Source organism: Anas acuta, chromosome 7 (genome assembly GCF_963932015.1).
Source record: "Anas acuta chromosome 7, bAnaAcu1.1, whole genome shotgun sequence".
In the NCBI taxonomy this organism is placed as follows: Eukaryota; Metazoa; Chordata; class Aves; order Anseriformes; family Anatidae; genus Anas; species Anas acuta.
Genome location: NC_088985.1, coordinates 25,853,529 through 25,871,844, shown reverse-complemented (window position 1 = coordinate 25,871,844; position 18,316 = coordinate 25,853,529). Strand labels below are relative to the sequence as shown.

At 47.2% G+C, this 18,316-nt stretch overlaps 1 protein-coding gene and 1 long non-coding RNA gene across 4 annotated transcripts in view; both read left to right on the top strand.

The window, feature by feature from the left end:
* The first annotated feature begins 7,246 nt into the window (after positions 1–7,246).
* SH3PXD2A (SH3 and PX domains 2A) overlaps positions 7,247–18,316 on the top strand; it is a 232,090-nt gene continuing 221,020 nt past the window's right edge. The window contains exon 1 of one of the 3 annotated variants that reach the window (XM_068688430.1): positions 7,247–7,450. In XM_068688430.1, the coding sequence (XP_068544531.1) occupies positions 7,379–7,450 (72 nt within the window). In that variant the 5' untranslated portion in view covers positions 7,247–7,378. The remainder of the gene's footprint in view (positions 7,451–18,316) is intronic. The other 2 variants (XM_068688429.1, XM_068688432.1) reach the window with 2 other exon arrangements.
* LOC137859395 (uncharacterized) lies at positions 11,114–16,611 on the top strand. Its single transcript, XR_011098256.1, has 2 exons — positions 11,114–14,438; positions 14,551–16,611. It is a non-coding gene; the product is annotated as an uncharacterized lncRNA (long non-coding RNA).

Sequence of the window (18,316 nt, the reverse complement as noted above, 5' to 3'; positions counted from 1 at the left end):
TTTCATCACAGACATGATTGGTAAAGTTGAGGCAGACTTTCAGAAACTTGTAGTTTGTGCATCTACTAGTTAGTGTCTCCCCATTTAGCCTTTTTTTTTTCTTGTTGTTCCCCAAGAAAGTGGCATTATGCTGTGGTGTGATGGATGTGATTATATTGTGTGTTTGGGCATTTGTCAACCTCTTCTGTCCCACCGCCTCAAGTGATTTTGTAAGCAGTTGGCTGGCTAAGAAGAGTGAAGGACCCTATGACATTATGGGCTTGCACATTTCAAGAAAATGGATGCACAGGTAGAAGGAGGAGGCCCAGATTGGTGCTACTAATAAGGGGGTAGGAAGAAAACCACACAACACCAGAGAAACCATACACAAAACCATCTTTACCCATTTTTTTGTAACTTTTACTGCCACAAGAACCATTAGTTCTTGCATTGCAGTGCTCTTTTAAGAGCTGACTAGGCTGTTTTGCCTGAAGTTGGCTAGCAGAGGTCACCCCAAGGCAGACGTTCACGATGGGGAACTGCAAATGAACCTAAAATCTGGTAAAGGTGCAGCATCTGTGTCAGGGTAGAGAGCTGAATTTATGATTGTTAAGGATGCCACCAGCCTATTCCCACTAATACCTTTTAAATGTGCATTGGCAACTATACTAATCCAGTCACAGTAATTTACAAGTTGAAACCGGCCCAGATTAACAAGATTGCCCGAACATAACATAACCTGGTATTTGCTAGTGAAAGAAATAACCTAAAGGAACAATTTTCAGCAAGAGTTGAACCATTGAACAGCGTGGTGCCAATTAACCTGGCACAACATCTCCCACGCTCTTGTTTTAGCTTGCTTTTTGTTATTGATTGGAAGAGTGAACACTCCTTTCCTACCAGCCAGAACTGGAGCTCTCTGCCAGCTTCGCCTGGGATGAGCGAGCTGTGAAGGTGCGAGCATGTATGGGCCTAAACATCTGCTTGTCTTGCTTGAAAACTAGAGGAATAGCTACAGCTAAACTGTTGCTTTCATAGAAGAACTAGATGGCTCAGCCTTAATCTTAATTCATCTTTTTTTAATTTTCCCAAATTAGAAGTAAAGCAGAGAGGAAAGTATCCCCACCTCTGCTGGGAGCACGGTAAGATAATCACAAATGTACATCACTGTGAAAGAGTTGCTGGCATTAAATGAAGTGTGCACCAAGGCTGTTACCGAGCTGAGAAGTTCCTCCCAGTAGTGGAGACCTCGTCCAAATATTGCAGTGATACCTGGAAATGAGAGGGAGGAATCTGTTCCCACAGATGCCTTCCCCAACAATAGTCATCAAAGCCCTGTAGGCCTAGCTGATTTTAAAATGTGTTTTCTTGCCAAAATAGAAGGTGATAGGGAAATGGAAAAGGGGTGTTTGGAGTTTGGTTTTTCTCCTATTGCCGCAACTGAAGTCATTCCCAGTGAGAGCGTAGGAGTTGTCCTTGTGTGTGCGTAAGACTCTTCTTTGCTGTAATGTCCACAAAGAAATGAGCCATGACAAGCCAGCTGGGCTTCTGAAGCTGCTGCCTCCACTGCTGACTAATACTCTCCCATTGTTTCATTCCCTTACCTTGTCTTTTTTTCCCCTCCAAGAATGTCTCTTGAACTTAATTCCTGGTTCAAAGTAGTTAGAGCCTGTCTCTTTGTTCTTCTGTGGGTACAGTGATCCAGGACAAACATAACAGGAGCAAAGTGATACAGAGAGGAGTTTTTGTTGGAACTCCCAATGTAGGAAAGGATGAGAACTACAGAGGAAGCAGAGGGAGGAGGATTTAGCAAAAAGATGTTTGAAATTAGTCCAGCTGAAAAAGGCTAAGAAATAATTGCCTAATGATGCTTCAGACATCTGTTTCAGACCAGGCAGCAGGTGCTGTGTGTAATGAAAGCAAGGACTTGTACTACTTTATTTTCTGTAAATAGAAAGCAAGGAAGGAAATGAGGGCATGAAAAAAATGGAGTAAGAGAATATTTATCATAAACAGCTGGACAAAATTATCTAGAGCAGAGTAATACTTACATGCTCTTGCTGTGCCTTCCTTACACTGTCCCTTAACAGTTCCTGTTCTGCAGGGTGCTTCGTCTTTTCAAAAACTTTGATGCTCAAAGTTAGAGGCTAAAATAAGAGCTGGCCACCCCAAAATTCCTTTAAAGATCAAAATGTTCAGGACAATGTAATTGTCACCCAGATGCTGTTAGTACCTGCTGGAGGTGGTCCTGAAGGAAGAACCTGCCCGTGTCCCACAGGTGCTGTCTGCGTTTGGCTGTCTTTTAGAAACCTGCCTGGAGAGGAAAAGAGCTGCTTACAAACACTCTTGACAGTGAAATGGTTTATAGGGTTTTATCTTTCATGCTGCATGGACACAGCCTAATACACACCCAAATCCAAGGAAACGACTGGAATTACCTGGATAGCATGTCAGCCAGTGGTGCTGCTCCAACTCCACAGGTAAAAAGCACACCTACACCAGGCCCTGCTGGAGAAACCGTAGCTTTGCCTTCCACAAGAAGTTCTAAGTAATAAAATCAGTGTCTATTCAGAAGGGGTTGCACGAGTAAAAATAGTGAACAAGGAAGTTCAAGTTTAAAAGGACTTGGTAGAAATCTTAAATCTATTAGTACAGAGGACTCAGTGTCCATGTGTATGCTGAGAGGCCACATGGGAAGAAAATGCAAATGAAGAATACTTCTTCCTAGTTCTAATTCGGTTGTAACAAACCTGCATTTTCAACAACAGATTGCCAAGTTTTTTGCAGTGAGGCAGAAGACAGCACTGAAATGTCCTCTTGAGAACAGTGAGAACAACTGAAGTCAGGGACAGCATCTGGGAATTAGCCTGGGGAACCCCAATCCAAACCTGTGATCAGTTTGAAAAACTTCAGCTGCCACAAATGTAAGCCTGATGTTTATGTAAGACATAAGAAAAGCATGGCTTGGGCTTGCTTTATTTTATTTGTTTTAACTGTGTCATCAGATATCTACAAAACCTTCATAACAATGGAAAAGTACAAGGTGTATGTCGATGAAAAACAGTCTGCCGGCTGCTGCTACTACCCTAAGCAGAGCGTGCAATGCGCCTACTGCTGTTGAAGTCTTTCATCCATCACTCCTGTAAGGGAGGACTGAAAGATAACGTTAGTTATGGACAGGTTAAATTCTAGGAAAGCTGCCTCAGGAAAAGTATAATCCATAATTTAAGTAGAGAGGGTAAAGCAGCTCTTATAGTGTAAGAAAAAGCTTTTAACCACTGGAAAAGCACGTACACTGCTGGTAGAGAGAATATTTATTTTGCTTTCTCGGTTATACTAGGCTGCACATGGGCTGATAAAGCAGCATGCTCTGCTGCAGAGGCTGGGAGGGGAAGGGGCACGCTACTGAGTTTACAGGACTGCTCAGCCAGGACTGCAGCTGGGTTCCTCAGCTCCCTCTACCACATTAGCTGGGCATATTTATCGCAAGAGTGAACTTAATTTGAAGAGCAGTAATTTCCCAAGAAAATGAGATGCAGCTCACTTGGGGGGAAAAAAAAGAAAAAAGAAAAAAAAAAGATTGCATCATGCTTTGTGTTTTCAGAGTTTGAGATTTGAATGCCAAACAGGCTCTACTATTCTTGTCAATCGTATCAAAAGGCATGGATTTTGAAAACCTGAAGTGGAAGAACTGCATGGCAAGCAACCCTTTTAAGAAATGGAGGTTTTGTGAGTACAGAATCTGAGATGGGAGTGTAACAAAGCCTCTGTGTTGTGCTGTTGCACATCAGAGCCAAAAAACCCCTAAGGGGCACATCTCTAGTACCATGTCTAGCAGATTATGCATGCAACTCTAGTTGCCAGTAATGAGTTGTGTGGCTAATCTGTCATGCACAGCACCGAATCACTCCTCTTCCCCCAGGAGCCTGGGCTCAGGGGGCATTTTGCTTCCGCCCAAGGTGCTGAGCACCGTTAGAGCTTCTCATACTTAATGGGACAGGAAAGCATTTGATTGTCGCAAGGGCAGACCTGGCTGCCCAGCCCTGACAAATAGAAAAGCAGAAGCAGGAAGGAAATGTCTTTGAACAGTGACTCGAGACACTCAGAAAAGGTTGTTAGGCTGCATTGTGCTGGATGATATTTGGGAGGGTGGGGGTGGTTACTTATCAACAGTGATATGCCACGAATTAATAAGAAGCATTAAATGCTTAAGCCTTAATGGAGCACAGAAAAGCCTGTCCCTTGTTTTATTTTCTCACTGTTTTTATGATCCAAGTGTTTTCAATTTACAACTCTAATGCTTATTTACAAAAAAATTGCCAGCATGACAAAGTTCTCTTGCAATATAAAAACCCAAGTCATGCTCCAGCTCTGAGACCATCACACGCACACTCTGTCATGCATCAGCTTTTTCTGTAATTGGAGCGAAATTGAGGTTGCTGGGCTGTGGCTGTATTAGGTCCGTGAGGCTAATCTGGTTACCTGTTCAGTCAAATATAAAATAAAATGAAAATCCTTTGCCCCAGCACTCACCTAGCAAATCAGTAGAAAAATGCTTTTCAAATAGCTGTTTTATCTCAGTCTTCAGAAGTCTGAATTTCCTGGGGAGCTCCTGAGGTGGATTTTACTGGAATCATGAATGTCTAAAGGTGAATTATTAACTCAGCTGTTAATATTGACATTAATATACATATTAAAATTGAAGCGATTGTTAGTAGTGATATTCCCATGCAGTGACTTGACTTTGGTAAGAGAGACTCGAAGAAAGAAATACAAAAATCAGGAGATTTAAGATAAAAACACTTAAAGTTAGTAATTTTCCTATAAATTTGCCATGCCTTCGTCTGTGTTTTCATGGTCCCAGTCAGGTACCAGCTCTTCAGCACATGGGCCCAGCCATCCAGCGAGCCTGCTGTGCTTTTCACTGTGTGCTGTTTTTCTCTCCTTGAGCCCCAGCAGCCCAAGCCTGGTTCTCCAGGACAAGGGCCAGGCAGGCAGTGTCAGCTCCATTTTCCCAGCTGCTGCCTAAGAGAGGAGCCGATTTTCCCAAGCCTGCAGCATAATAAGGGGTTTTGGTTATTTTCTGCCAGTCTTGCAATAGCCTGGGATCAGACTCCCACTAGACTGGGTGTTGTACATATTTTAGCAGAACAATCCATGCCCCTAGCAACATACATTTTTTTTTTTCCTATGTAGATGGATGGATGCAGCAAGCAAACAAGGAGAGCAGAAGGTGACAATGAGAGCAAAATCAGCAGACAACAGGAGAGAAGCCAGATCTGACAAGGGCTGGGCAGGCTTTGCAGCTGGAGAAGGTTGTCTGGAACAGAGGAGAAAGAATTAAATTGCCTTGAACGGAAGAAAGGTGAGAAAGGTGAACAGGGGACCTGATGCTGTGGAAGTACAGGGTAGTCACTAGGGGAGCACAAACCCCAAAGCATCATTAAGGTATCCCTGAAAGTAGTAGCTCCTTCCTTGCAAGAACAGACGAGAATACCCATAAAAAAATACCGACTAGTAAGAATGTCAGGAAGGATGGGGCAAAGTGTTTGGAGAATGATGTATTTTTTTTCTTTTTCCCTCGCAATGAAATGTTTTGAAAGCTGATTTTAAACAAATCCTGAGTGTTTTTAATGATGGGGGGAACTTTTATTCTTTTTTTTGGATAGGGTAATAGGAGAAGGGGATGAAGTGTGTAATGTATATTGATAATGGCTCACAGGAAAGAGGCATCTGAGACACAGAAGACTTATCATGCTGGGCATATTTTTATCAATGGGTTATTTGAATATTTACATTGTCGGGGAAGAATTTTCTTTGTTTGCTCTGCACACCAGGGACTTCTTGTCCAGTCTAAACAGTACAGGTTTCTAATGTAAATAATTGCTATACTGCCTTGTGTCATGCATGAGGGTTAGAGGTGGGATGTCCTTCAAAGAGGAGAGAAGGGAGTGCACTGGAAGAAAAAAGTGACAATAGAGGTGGATACTTCTCCTCTCCTATCCCAACACCAAGAGTTGGTCTAGCATATGCTCCATGTCTCAAATGGTACATCAGAAATTTATCTTGTTCTATCAGCTCACTAGTTTTGGTGGACTGGGTGTAGCAGCTGAGGAGGGAGGAGGAGGCTGGATCCAAGCATCTTCCTCTCTGCAGGCTGGAAGGAAGGCATTACGCAGCATGTAGCTGTATGATGGTGGCGTTGCTCACGTTTTTCCTTGCTTTTTTAACCTGCTTGTGGAAACCAGCTATGGACTTCCTCACTTTGAAACATCAGCCTTCAGGCTTAGGTAGCTGCGACTTTGTGATTCCAGAGCATATCTTATGATCGTTCCTGAAGGGCTAATAACACAGTACAAAAGTTGTGATTCAGGAAATGCGCCTGTAGAGCATATAGTGAAATCCCACTGAGACTGACCGTTCTGTCACTGTAAATAGGGGACTTTGTTTTGCCAAGAGCTGGGACCTTTCCACACTCCCAGACTTGCAGGTCTGCAGCTGTCAGCAGCGCTTAGGGAGCTTACTGGAAAATCTGTTCAGGCTGCGACTGGAGACGCTACAGTCAGTAGAGGAAATAGAGATCTTAGTGACTTCAGTTCATTCGGTGAATGGCTAATGAAATTCATAAAGCGAGCTGCTGGCTGGGAGATCACATGAAAGCTCCCTTTACTGAGGTAACTGCCTCCAGAGTAATCATATGCAAAGTAATGACACGTTACTGAGTAAGAACACCGTGAAATTTCTAGGGCGAGCTCTTCTTGAAGTATGACCAGGGGAGGGTGAGGGTTGTTTCAGTGTCTATGTATATACAAAGAGATGAAATAGGGTTATCACTCTAAAAAGCCTCTGTGCAACCTCCCTCCACCTTTCATCACGGAGTAGGGGGCCAGGACATCGCCAACCTCCCTCAGCGGCCATAAACCTTGCTGAGGGCTGGGCTCAGCCCCTCGTGTTTCTGGCGTGACCTTGGCCATATTTTGGACACTTTTAACAACGACGGAGTGCTTTGAGGGACCGGGCTGAGGCAGCGGGGCTGGGGAGAGACGCTTGAGGGGCCGTGTGAGGAGACCCCCGGCGGCAGGCAGCGGGCGGCCGCCATCTCAGGGCAGGCCGCGCCCCCCGCTCCCCACCGCCCCCAGCCCCGGGGCGCGGCGGCTCCCGCTCCCCTCAGGCCCCGGCCCGCCGGGGGCCGCCCTGAGGCGGGGACGGCGGCCGAGCCCTGCCCCTGCCGGGACGGAGGGGAGAGAAGGGGAGAGGAGAAAGGAGCCGCCACGGCGCGGGGCGGAGCCGGGAGTGGGGCATCCTCCTCCTCCTCCTCCTTCTCCCTCCTGCCCGCCGCGGCGGCCGGAGGGTGCAAGGAGCCGGTGGGAGCCCCGGCGGGCCCGGGAGGAGCGGCGCGATGCTGTCCTACAGCGTGCTGGACGCCAACGTGGTGGATGTGGAGAAGCGGAGGAACCCCTCGAAGCACTACGTGAGTGGCACCCCCCTCTAGGGACACCGAGCCGGGGGTGCTGGATGAGGCTGTGCGCCTTTTCGCCCAGAAAGTTACAGCGAGACCTTTATTTTTGGGGGGTGGAGGGGGGTTTGGGTGGTTATCGAGGCTCCTCGGCGTGTGGGTTCGCTTGTAGCTGGTGTTTGCCTTCCTCCTTTCGCACCTTGCCGCTGGCAGAGTGGCATCAGGCGAGGTTTAACAACCTCCCGGACGCTTTGCCTGCAGGAGTTCACGGTGGAGCAGCTTCTCCCCATCCACATTGTAAGAAAAGAGATGTTTCCTTCGTTTCCTGGCTCCGTTTCTGGGTTTTAGTTACACACAGTCCTTTATTTCTCTTCTCAAAACACGACCTGTGTGTAGACACGCAGGTTAGGTTTTGTGTATCCTGAAGGTAAATCGCCCAGCTGCGGTAAGCAAAAGCCCAAGGGGTGCTGCAGCTGGTGCGAAACCCCTCTCAGTGCTGTGTTTGTCCTGGCACTGCACGTCTGCCAGGCTTCTTTGGAGCTGGTCGGTGTTTGACTGGGTTACCTGAAAGGTAAGAGCAAAGATCGGACGCGAAGCTTTGTATTAGCGTTTGATATCACTCAGCTTTCTCCTCTGAGGCATCAACCGTAACCCAGCTCAAGGCTAGAGGGCACTCTGTTGCTGAGAGATGTTGATCTGCGGATGTGAAGCTGAAGCTCTGATCCGCTGTGCGATTAAACGTCTGGTGCCCGATTCATTGGGGTGGGAGCTCCAGGTCTCGCCCCTTGCCAGCTGGACCTGGGCGGTCAGGCGTTATTCATTCACCGCTTCCTGGCGGGAGAGGCTGCTGCTGCTCTTGGAAATTGTCACGGAGTTGTGGCTGACACCACTGCAGGCTGTTATCTCACCTGAAAGGTGGCTGCGATTTGGCAGCAGAGGCTCTGGAGCCTCTGTGGAGAAGTAAGTCTGCCAAGCAGCGAGTTATGCAAAGGACCCGGGAGCAATAGCTTCCTGATCAGCAGGAGAAACTGAAGTTAATTTCTGACTTGTTGGAAAATAAACAGAGAACTGGTATTTAAATCCTGTATTGTGAGGTGTGAAACAAAGTATTTCCCTTGTTCTGCAGAAATGCTTCCCTGTTTCCTTGATGATTGTTGTTACTGTGTCTTACCAACAGTAACACAAACTGCTACAAGCAGCTTTCCACAAGACTTCTAGTGGGAAACCTATTTCTCCCCCTTCACCCCGCTCTCCATACGCTGTTTCTAATATTGCCTTCTGCACAACAGTTCGGTATCCTTGTGTGTCCAGTTCTTGGCCAAAAAAATTGCAAATTAAATGGTTTGTTGTGTGAATAGTGTTGTGTCTGCCTTTCGTCCAACTGACTGACGCTGGCTGAGCAGTGTTCAGCACAATGGATTTTGGTTCACAAACAAGCATTGGCATAATTCAATTAAAAATGATCCATGTCCTTGTGAATCTCTTTCTTTTAGATGAGTGAATTAACCCGTAGGTCCAGAAGTCTTGGCTGCTTCTTTGTTTCCTAGATTACAGTTTGCTGCAGATGTGTGTGCTGCAGCCTTTCATCTGGCTCTGGCTGAATAATTCACTCAGGGTGAACCAACGCTGTCAAAGAATTTAACTCCCTGGATCTGATCCACTGGCTGCTAGTTTCTGCACTCTTTTACACCATGATGCAACTATTTTCTTTCATGATAAGCATAAAGGTGGCTTGGGATTTAGTTCCTTCTGTTGTCTATGTATACTTGGGTCAGTGCGAAGCTTGGTGTGCTCTGCCATATGTTGGCTCTGTAATACCATACAGCCCTTAAGGCCACACAGCACATCGTGGCAGCAGATTAATGATGTATTTCTCTAGAGGATGGTGATGTGGGTATTTGAGGCAGTTTCACCTGAGCCCCTTTCCTTTTTAATTGCGATGTTTCAGGGCTGTGACGGAGCCTGGAGAGCTGAAGGCAGATCTTAGGCAGTGTAGGCACGTGGAGAGGGCTGAATGTGAGTAGCACGTAATCCCCTGCGCCGCTTGGCCTAGATGCCAAGGATCATTCCCTGGAGCAGATGTCTTTGATGATACTGGCATAGCTTTTGTGGCCTTGACTCGAGAAAGTATAAAGCAAGAAGGTGGCTTAGCGTATCATCTGCTGTGAGCCCTGTGCGTGAAACTTCTGAAGAGATTAATACCTTGCTGGAAGAGCTGTAGGGCTCTGCGCATGGGAAGAGATGAAAATCTTTAGATCCAGTGCTATCTGATAGGAACCCAGACAGCTGTCCTCCCTGTGGGATCACTGCTAGGGAAGGGGTCTGCAGTGTCTCCCTCTGCATCCCGCTTGGCTTGCCTGGACAGCAGCATGTGGAAGGATAAAGAGGAGGCTGGATTCATAGCCACATGCCTCTTGTGCGGTGTAGCGCTAACACAAGCTACTCCTGTTCCTGCAGCTTCTGATTTTCTGCATTTATTTCCTATTCTTTCTCCATACAGGTGGTCTTTTTAAAATTAATTTGCACTTGAACATCCTGTAAAAATGCTAAATCTCCTTGCTTTCTCCCTTTTTTTCTAAAAAACAAGAACAATGTCAGGAAGGTCAAGTCTGGGTTTGATGGAAAGACCCCTGGCACAGCAGGGTCGTGCATTGGCTGAGCAATGCTGTGATGAAGCTGGGTGAATTAGGATGTTTCTTTTAATGGTTGATGGTGTCAGTTAATCATTCTGAAGCAAAAAAAAGCTGGTAACAAAATCCAAATCCCTTTTCTACCCTCTGCTAAGCTTTAAATGATCCCAAAGCATCTCATTTGTGTGGAAATTTGGTCTGTTTCGGGGTTGCTTCTCTTGTTTTTAACCTGAAATTGTGATTGTCTGAAGTAACAACCCCAAACCAGAAATGGTTTCTCTATTTAAAAAGACCCACTGTTGATGTTTGCCTCCCTTAATTCTTTGTAGAGGGACTTAAAGAAGCCAGGCTCCCCTCCCCTCTCTGCTTCCAGGTTATCTCCAGACAGAAAGCTCAGTTACCGCCTGCCTGCCTCCCTGCGGAGCCCTGCAGGGTGCCTCTGCCTACCAGATGTGCTTGATCCCGCACTCAGGAAGGTGAGGAGGGGTTAGCACCTTCACCTGTTCGAGGCTTCAAGGCAAGCTGGGTAATGGCAAACATCCATTAGAAGCCAAATTAACAGGCTCCTCCCCAGCCCTTCCTGACCACTTGCTTTTCCACAAAGGGCTGATTAGTGATGTGCCTTATCTCAGCAGACATTTATATGCCTGAGGTCATTTCTGAGGTCTCTAAGTGTGCCTGTGTTATTCCGAGGGCAGGGATATGCACATCAGCACAGATTTCCTCTTCCAGCACTGCTCTGCTCCTCTTGTAGTGGGGCTTTGTGTGGTTTGCAGCTTTGTTCAGCACAGAGGGAAGATGAAATGCTCTTGCTTTAGAATTGGCTTCTCTGTCTCTTTCCAGTCAAAAGAGCGAGGTGCACTGCTGATTTTAGTCATAAGATGCCTGCGTACTGTCCCAGCTCTTCTGCACGGTAATAATTTCGTAACAGCACCTCTGACTGGCTTGTGATGGGCTCTCACGGGAGCCCCTCTGCTGCATGGGTGCAGTCATGGGTTTAGTGGCAAGGGTGTTTGATCCTGTGTTGGTTCTTCACATCACCGTGGGAGGAGGAGTTGGATTTTCCCCTGCTGGGGTCATCCAGTGCAGCCCTGATGCTTGTGCTGGGAGTGTCAGTGGCTCGGGGTAAGAAGAACTCAGCCTGGATTATTATTTTTTTTGACTCTTAGTTAGCAGAGCTAGAGATCGTGAGCCACAGTGAGCTGGCCATGAGGATATGATGGGCCTGGAGCTCACACAGCTGGTGGCCTGCAGGTGGATGCTGTGAGGGACTTGATGTGAAGCAGAAGGAGATGTTACGTGAGCAGATGGATTACCTATTTAGGACTTTTGTTCTGTTTTCTGCTATCTCCTTTTCCCCTAACAGGAAACTGCCTGTGGCTTTCTTGCAAGGGCCCACGATCCAGCTTGACTCACTGGTCTGAATTATTACTATTATTACTATTATCTTTGCTTGGGGTGCTGGGAGGGAGCCAGAAAATTACTAGGCTTCTCTGTGACTTCATCATTCCTCAGAACTGAACTTCTGAGTACTGGCAAGGGTTATATCAAAAATGGAGAGGCAAAGGAGAGCACAGAAGGCCAGCCACGTAGAATTTCCTCTCCCTTGCTCTGTATCAGGACCACCACCCTGCTGGGGCAGACTTGTGTCTTTCAAGGATGGTTTCCACTGCTCTGCGTGCTTGAGATGCGAATCTTACACTGCTTTTAGGTCTGGTAAGACGATGGGAAGATAAAAAGTCAGTATTTTTAAGGCAAATCTGGAAGCTGTGGATACAGCTCTCTGCAGGTGAGTTCAGCTCTTTGCCCCTGCTCCCTGATGGCTGGAGGAGCAGGAGGGAGAGATCAAACCTCACTGGTCCAAAGCTGCCTGCACCCATGAGTGCTCAGAGGACTGCTCACTTCCTTAGCACTGTAACCACATGTTGATGGAGGTGTTACTCATGGAAGCAAAATTCTCTAACATCAGACGTTGCATCCTGTTGCCTTTTTTATTATTTCTCAAACACCACTGTTTTATAATGCCAGTGTAACATCCTTTTTTTTTTTTTTTTTTTTTTCTGTTTAGTGCCATGGAAAGTTGACTTTCTGCCCTGTCTCAGCATCCTCTTGCTCTCCCAGTGTCGTGTCTGGAAGATAATCTGCCTTTGAGGTCTTTCCCATGTTACTTTACCTTAGGAAGCACCCAACAGACGCACAGCCCCTTTGAGTTTGTTCAAGGCATACTTGCAAAGCAGCTGAGATACTTTAGGCACCTGCCTGCTTTTCGTCATGCCCTGTCTGGCAGTTATTACCTCGAAAACCAAAAGTTTCTCCGGAGGGCAGCGGGGTGGCCCACCAGGGTACGGGGCGCTCACAGGCCTTCCCTTCAACAGAGCTGCGGGTGGGTAGCGTTCAGCCAAGAGGCAGTGATATCTAAATCCACCAGTTTGCCAAGTAAAAGGCTGTCCCCAGCCTTAGAAATGGATTTAAACCGATTGAAACACGAGGTAGTTGGCTTGCTTTGTCGTGCTGAGGACGGGATGAGATTCTGCAGGAGGCTGGGAGCCCCGGCAGGCCTGCGGCATGTCGGGAGGGAGGCCAAGAGGAAAGGCACCAAAAAGCTTTTAGCAAGCCCGTGAGCCGTGGGTAACAGCTCCAAAAGCCTCCAAATTCCCTTTTAAAAGTGGCCGGGATGCCCCTACTGACTCCGACTGGGACGTGGTTCCCAGGGCAATGTTGGCCTGAGGGACTTTCAGCCGCTGAGAGCTGCAGGGTGGCCTCTGCGGCTTCTGGAGAGCCCCGAGTGTGTGTGTGGGTGGACGGGTGCCAGGGCCCACTTGTGTAACACAACGTGCAGGGCTCGGTGGCCAGAATTACCCCGGTTTGGCTGCTCTGAGCTAAAAGGGAGAGGAGTCGAGGGACTGAAATCATGCCCTTTTCCCAGAGGAGACTGAACCGAGCAGACATCCGAAGGAAGCGAATGATGAAATAGGGAATGGAGCCAAGGCTTCCTGCATCCCACAGCAGCCTGGCTGCTGGTCCCGTGCCCTGATCCTGCCCATCTCGATGCACTGCCCTCCTCCCATCCCTGCCAGGTGGGGTGTGTGCTGCTGGTGGGCTCATTTGGGAAGATGTGGCAAAGAGATTTTAAGTGACTGGGCCCACAGCCACCCATAAAGTGTGTGGAAGCGTTTTCTATTTTTTTCTCTGGCTGTTAAAGCAGTCTTGCACTTTATCTGATAAAAGCGCACAGCCTGAAAAAATACCCTCGTATTCTGCCATTGTCTTCCTCAAAAACCATTTCCCATTTTATGTGGATTAAACAGGAAGAGGGATTCAATGTGACCCTACCTGAGGCAGGAGGTGACGTACAAGCTCTCTAATTTAGTCAACTGGGAGGAAACAGCTGGACCTTCTAACGTGAGATGTTGACTTTTTTTATATTTTCCTTTTTTATGCTGTGTCCTCTTAATCGGAGCCCGCTCGCACAAAGGGAATTGGTTCCCAGATACCATGGAGAAGAGCAGAATTATCAGAGGGGGCTGGCAGCGTCCTACCATTGTGAAGCTGAATGCTTTCTTGTAGCTCCAAGTGGCACCTCCTGGCCTGGAGCATGCTGCATAAATATTGCATGAAAAAGGCAGAGAGCTACACAGTAGCATACTGTTTGAAATTGGAGGTGTCTGCTGCTTAATCAGGTTGAGTCGAGACCAAAATACAGGCATGGCAATGGAAAAACTCCCGGTAGCTTCCCTGGGCTTTGGCTCACACCTTTATAGAGAGGCTTTATTGAAAGTTTTACTCAGAAGTTTGTAAATACCATGTTTGTTTGTTTGTTTGCTTTTTTTTTTTTTTTTTTTTTAATCATAATGCATCTTCTTTTCTCTTTAGTATAAAGCAAAACCACTCTCTAGGATCTTTGTTCCTCTCTTCTGGGCAGGGCCATCATCACTTTTTGGGGGAGTGGGAAGAGGAAAGGCAAAAGAAAACAGGGCGGATTTCTTTACCTGAAAGGATTTTGAAGTGAAAATCTCACGAGCTAATTAGAACCTTCCCACTGCTCACTTTTTCTTTGTACTGCCTTCCATCTGAATACTAACAACCCAGTCAGTCTTTCCGAGTCACGTTCACTAAATGTCAGTAATATGCTGTCCTTACTGTATGTATTTATATTTTTTCTGAATATGTAAAAGCCTTTAGTACAAAGCAGGGCTGGTTTTGCTCTAAGAAGCATGCAGACAAACCTGAATGTTTGTCCTGACTCTTGATTAAGCAGTGAGCACTGAATTGCAAAGGTGAAGAAGGATCACGTAAGGAAGGATAACGTAATAAGACATCAAATTGCTCCGGAGTGAAGGCAGAGCAGAGAGATCCTGTTCATTGTAATACCTGTAAGTGCCTGAACGTGGGGGTGTTACCTGGTGCTGTCACGCTTGGACTGACCTTTGTGACACTTGTAAAATGTCCTTCTCCTGATTTTGTTTAGCTGCTGCTTTTTGCCAGGCTACTCCATGTTCCAGCTGCTGGGAGAGGAGCTCGGTGTGTGGCTAACCACCCGACTGCCAGACTGGGAGCTTTCTACTTGTGTGGGCAGAACTTACATCCCCAAATCTGCGCCTTCATCACAACTTCTCATACTGCTCTATAAAGCTTCAGTGTGTCCTTAGTGGTCTCAGCAGTCCCAGACATGGAGCAGAGGGTCAGGGCGGACCCTGGTTTCCCAATAAGGCTGTGATGCTGCGTAGTCACATTTGTAATCATAACGAACTTCTCCAGTTTGTGGCACTGACTCACTGGATGGAACAAAATGTTGACAGGCTTTAAGTGTCCAGAAATGTGTGTACAGTCCTGGCTACACCGTGTTTGAAACAAAACTAGCAATAGCTGTGTTTTGAAATGTTGCTCTCTCAGTTTCTCTGACCAATGGCCCATGTTTTATTTTTCCTATAAACCACGCTAGCCAAACGCAGTGATGCACCTGGCTCCTAGGCCCTGAGCACTTCGTAGAACACTTTTATAGGCTTGATACAAGCTTGTGTGTAAGGAAAACATCCCTATCTGCATTCATCAGGAGATATGTGCAAAGCCAGCGTTAACCATAGCTGTTCTGAAGTCCTCCACAGCTGCCCCTGACATACTGGAAGCATGCCTTCAAATCAAGCATTCCTGGATGATTTATCAACTTCATACATTAAAGTTTGCAGTTCACATTCGGTGTGATACTGAATTCAGTGTTGCACTGGCAGACACGGTGATGAATGGGCCACAAAAGCCACGTTCCTCTCTGAGGACATGCACATTTAGGATGCTGGGCATGCTTCTCGGCTGCCAGCCTGCTCCTCTAGGGTGCTCCTCTAGGGCATTCCCTCTTGTCTTGCATCCCGGGGTCTGTGGAAGTATTTGGGGTGATGTGAGGAAGGTGATCTTTCTGGGGAGCTGGCTTGGCAGGAGGCAGGGGGATGCTGTCTGCAGTGGCTGCATCCCCTGTCAGCGAAGCTCAGCAGCCCAGGTGAAATCTTCTGGCCAGGCACCCCTCGCAGCAGAGAGCGCTTGAATTACCACTTGCATTACTCCATGATGATAAGGATTTCTAACTGCTTCCTCAATGTGACATTTTTCATCTCCTTAGCTCAGGCTGTTCAATTATTGCTTATAACTTCACCTACCGAGGTGGTTTTGGTGTGCTGTTCGGGTGAACCTTTAGACCCCTGACACCTCAAGCAAAATACTCCGAGAAACAATTTTGCCATCTTCTATTCCCCTGCCCTGCGAGTGCTTTGTTGCACTGTTGCTGAACTCAGTGAATTTCCTTTGCCTCTGGACGTTTGGCACTCTGCCACCTGCTTCCTCTCGAGCAAGGGACCAGCAATTCGTGGGATGGATGCTGCGATGGGAGAGCCCGCGGAGCTCCCAGCCCCCAGCAGGAGCAGGGCAGCTGGCACAGCCCCTGCTCCCGCCTCCGTTTGGAGGCCTGCAGTTTCCCAGGGCTGTCACTCCAGCAACTTTCACCAGCATTAAAATCACTTAGAATTTAAAAACAAACAAACAAGGATATGTGAAGTATTTTCCTGGAAGAAAGCCACGGAGAGCCAATTCAGTGCATCTCCCTCCCTCCTTCCCATCTCCCGAGCGTGTCGCAGGAGGGAAGCCTGGAGTTCAGCGTTTCCCTAAGTGGGATTAAAACAAGCTCTGGGACTGGTTTGTGGGATAGGGAAGGCAGGAGTAGCAGGGAGACTGTGCACGTATATTTGTGTGTGTGGCTAAACTATCAGAATCCCTGAATCAACACGGAACATCAGTACTAATGTGTCTTTTTATTAACGAAAGGGCTGCTTGTTTGCTCTTAATAATGGGAGATCAGAGCTGTTGGCTGAAGTAGAGAAGGATAAGAAGTGACTAATGCCAGAGGAACATCCACACTGGTTTTCCACATACTGAAAGGTAGTGATCCTGTATCTTCCATATTGTACAAGCCCTGGACAACCTTTATAAGTTCGTTCCTTTCCCCAAATCCAAATATGTCTTCCTCTAATGCTTCAGCAGGTGATGTTTTATAAAGACAACGCAAGTTGTTTTACTCGTGTCTAGAGCAGTAACCAGCCTCCAACATGCTCTCACTTGAGGCATATGGAGGAGCCTCGTCTCTCAGCTGTTACTGCTCCAGAAGAAATTTTCTGTTTAATCTTTTGCTGCCGTCTCTGTGATTGTAACAGCCTGTGTCAAAACTCTGGGCTGTTTTGGGGAAGCAGCTTTCCACCTGCTTCTGTGCTGGGCAGCTGGAGCTTGCATTTCATCCCCGAATGTAGACATCCCTGATTTGTAAAGGAAGGTAAGTACCATTAGTTTGTTTTTAACTAAAAACTACTTTAGGTGAATTTGTCCTGGGTGATGACCCTTGGGGGCTGCAGTACCCATGCTCAGGGGAAAAAAAAAAAGTCAGTTGTTGTCTTTAAATCTCTTGCTTTTCTCTTGGCCTGAGGATCAGTGGCTTTTTGTATTGCACTGGTAATTCCCTAGTGGCACTGCAGAGCGATGCTGCATGCGAGAGGTGCTTCCCTCTCACTTGAAGCCTCCTTTTTTTGGGGAAGAACTGAGATTCCTGCCCAAGTGAGTGGGATCAGAGGTTGTACTGCTGGGGATGGGAGCAGGACGTTGCCACTCGGAGCCTTGGCCTCACTGCTGAACGTGTCAGCCAGATTGCTTGTCTGGGGCAACCCTGCTGGTGGTTTCTACTGGTCTCAGCTGTGGGTAGCACTGTGCATCTGCGTGCCCTGGTGGTGGTCAGGACAAGCACGGGGATCACTGGTTTACGTAATTCTTCCCTTGTTGTGTTGGGGAAGTGTGCAGTTGTTTGATAGGAACTGGGGTTTTGATGTGAGGTTTTGTGTGCGTGTGTTGTGCTTCTCTTTTACCATTTGCATGGCTTTGCCTTTGTGCAAGAAGAGGGCATGGCCAGAGAAATGGGACAGAAAGCAGATGTTTGCAGTGGATCTTTAGGTCCTGTTGAAGCTGATCCAGCTTCAGGATCCTGAACAGACCCTAAGAATACTCTTTTACTCTATTTTTTTCCTCCTCCTTCCAAGAAGGACCAATCTTGCCATGGTGTTGTTTCCTATTATCTTAATTCTGGAGTTTTGGGTGACCTTCTGGTGTGGTAGAACTGGACTGAAGGGCATCTTGTGAGTGAGTACTGAAGGCTCCCACTGTGTTTGAGGGTCTGTAGAAGGACAGAATATAGCACTGATGTGCTTCCAGCAGCCTTTGCACCTGAAGAGAGGTGGCTCAAAGCTTTCCCTGTGTGCTAAGGGCTTCACGGGGCTCTGCCCACCGAGTTGTTGCATGGTGATGTTAAGCCATCAGGGCTCTAACTCATCTGGTGAGCAGAGTGGGATTGTTTGTCACCAGGCCCTGGCATTCATGGGAGTTGGGCATCCTTGGGCTTGAGTTGGGATCTTGGTGAGGAGCTGAAACTTCTTGGCTTTTGTCTTGCTGCATGGCTAAGAGGTGTTGGCTGGGTTATGATGAAGATTTTGACTCAGACCAAGTCAAGGATGCAACAGGCTGCATGATTTGGGTCACAGGGGACTTGAAAGCATCCAAAGGAGTCAAATAAAGAAATGATGCCCACTGCTTCTGTTCACAGAAGGGCAGAGTTAGGTAAGTACTAACCCAGGACTGACAGTCCAAGCATGATTGAACGTGTCAGTTATCAGAGAGCACCCTTCTGCCCGGTCCTCTATCAATCATTTACATCTGGTTAACATGAGCA